This window comes from Cynoglossus semilaevis, chromosome 8 (assembly GCF_000523025.1).
Source record: "Cynoglossus semilaevis isolate Cse_v1.0 chromosome 8, Cse_v1.0, whole genome shotgun sequence".
Taxonomy (NCBI): Eukaryota; Metazoa; Chordata; class Actinopteri; order Pleuronectiformes; family Cynoglossidae; genus Cynoglossus; species Cynoglossus semilaevis.
The window spans coordinates 17,767,742-17,770,361 of NC_024314.1; the positions used below are offsets into that span (position 1 = coordinate 17,767,742).

The window sequence follows — 2,620 nt, forward strand, 5'->3', positions numbered from 1 at the left end:
TGTCCTTTCCGGAAGTGTCGTCCCAACCGTTTGTCTGACTTCCCGTTTGAATTTGCACAGCGGACTGTACGGTGTGATATCGGCTGAGACTGGATATTAAACTTTTCTTCTGACATATTGACCTTAACGGATTTAACATGTTGTCGTACATCATTGGGGTAAGTAAGACATACACATTGTTTGATTTATTAATAGTTATCTGCACACGTTCACGCCACTGTTGGCTGTCGGTAACTTTTTGAGCTCAGTATGTGTGTTTGACAGAAGGCTGGGTCTTACCATCAGGAATTTGTATGAGTCATTTGCTCCGACGCGGACTAAAGCTTTTTAAAAAAAAGAAAAAAAAAAGTATTTTCGCAGCAGAAAGACAACGCCCAGCTTAGGCCCCTCTTTCTCAGACGCTAAAGCTAACGCTAGCATTCTGCGCCACCAGTTTTAGCAGGTGTTTGCAATTAACGCAATCATAGTTACCCGTTTAATATTGGTCCCAGGCTAAACTACGACACACGTCGTTCAAGTTATTTTGCAGCAGATAAGTTTGGACCATTTATCCAGATTTATTCAATAACAACGGATTTCAGCTCTTGTTTTTATGAGAGTTTCCCGTTTCCAACGTCACGTCCAATGTTTATTTCATGCGTTCCTGGACATGGTTAAGTCATACATCAACTAGGAGGCGCTGTTGAATTCAGAATTCATTATCGGCCGAAATTTTTTTTTTAGACAATAATAATAATGGCGGTGATAATGTTCTCGTCATACGGACGTTCAAAAATGTAACTGGTGTCAGTAGTGGTCTGTGTGGCTGTGTCTACTACTTTCACCATTTATGTTGTTGTCCTGTCCTTCTTGTCGACATTAACTTTGTTCGAATGCAGTATTGTACAACGCCGTCCCCCGTAATTTCCAATGGTTTTGAATACAGCGGTGTCAAACTCAAATTCACTGTGGGCCAAAATTGAGAACTGGGTCAAAGTCGCGTGCCAATTTCATATTTATTGAAAAATTGACAGCAATTGTACATTATTATCCCTTCTCACCAGATATGTAGATTTTTTTCATATGAGAAACAAACTTTAGTTTTGTGTAAACATTGAATCTGGAACAATCAAAGCTTAATATTATAATATAATTGATATAATTTATAATATATATAATTTGAAATATATCACACACCAGTACTATTAGTTTCTTGCTATGTCTCTTTATCTCTAGCCTTTTGAGTTATTTTTTAATATTAATCTTTTTTTTTCCAAAGGACAAAAAAAAGAAACAAAATGTATGTGCTATAACATTAGTAGTATTAGCACATACATTGCTAATACTACAAATCCTGCCAGTATATAGGGGCCATATAATGGCGGGCCAACTCTAGAACACATTTGATATGATCTTGCAGACCAAATATAATTACATTGCAGACCAGATTTAGCCCCTGGGCCTGAGTTTGACACGTGGTTTAATGTATTGTTAGAGAAAAGCACGTAATGAATGCAAAGTTGTCTCCAACAATTGTTTGTGACGACCATTTGATTGAAGAATTCTTCTCCCGCATAAACACAGTTGATCCGGGGCGGCTTTGACAGCATCATTAACCTGATCTTCAGACTGTTCTTCTCCAAGAGGAGACCAGCCATTACTTTAGAAGACCCCAACATCAAGTATGCACTGAGGCTGATTGACAAACAGGTGAGGAGGTTGAGATGTTCATTAAAGTTCTTCACTAGGTAGTGTGACTTTGACTGTTTTACCTTCTGCCTTTCTTCCCATAAAATATTTTTTTGTTGTTTTTCTTTTTCATTCAGATTGTCAGCCATGACACCAGGAAGTTCCGCTTTGCTCTGCCGTCACCTGAGCATGTGCTGGGTCTGCCAGTCGGTAAATTGGTGCAGTGAAACAGCGGCATTAATCAAATATTTACTTAAAACAGTGGCATCCCATTAACCTGCTATTAGAAATGATTACAGTGTATATTAGGGCTGTTTATTTCCATTTGCAGAACCGAATCTGCCCTGCCCCCCAACCTTCTACAATATGTACAACAAATATAACAACCTCCCCAATTAGACAAAAGTATCACAAAAGAGTGATGCATTTTTGTGAATGCAAAATTTACATTTTGTTTTCTATTTTGAACTGGGAATTGGAATGGTGTAAAACAAATTCAAAATGTTTCTATAATTCTACCCAAAACCATGATTTGTGTTTTCATTCAAAGGTAATTTAAAATGGAATTTTGAAAAAATGTGTTTCTCAAAGCTATAAAAACACTCTTTACTATTAAGAGAGCATTTTTGAACCCACAAATATCAGATAATTATCTGGTCCTCATTGTTGATGAGATATTTTCTAGCTAAGATACAATGTGGAAACATATTGTCTGAACTTTTATTTGACCGTGCTATTATTTTCCATTCTCCACTCCTCAATTTGACCTCATATGTATGTTTTCAATATAAGGTGTGTCTTTGTGTCTCCAGGACAACACATCTACTTGTCTGCAAAGATCAATGGGAATCTTGTGGTGCGTCCATACACTCCCACATCCAGTGATGACGACAAAGGCTACGTGGACTTGGTGATAAAGGTAGAGAAGCCTGCAGGAAGTGTGTGTGTGTGT

At 37.6% G+C, this 2,620-nt stretch overlaps 1 protein-coding gene across 1 annotated transcript in view; it reads left to right on the plus strand.

Moving 5' to 3' along the window:
* The window catches only part of cyb5r3 (cytochrome b5 reductase 3), a 5,425-nt gene continuing 2,805 nt past the window's right edge, over positions 1-2,620 (plus strand). Inside the window, exons 1-4 of the mRNA XM_008315396.3 lie at positions 1-158; positions 1,564-1,689; positions 1,806-1,878; positions 2,481-2,587. Coding sequence (XP_008313618.2) covers positions 138-158; positions 1,564-1,689; positions 1,806-1,878; positions 2,481-2,587 — 327 coding nt within the window. The 5' untranslated portion in view covers positions 1-137. The remainder of the gene's footprint in view (positions 159-1,563; positions 1,690-1,805; positions 1,879-2,480; positions 2,588-2,620) is intronic.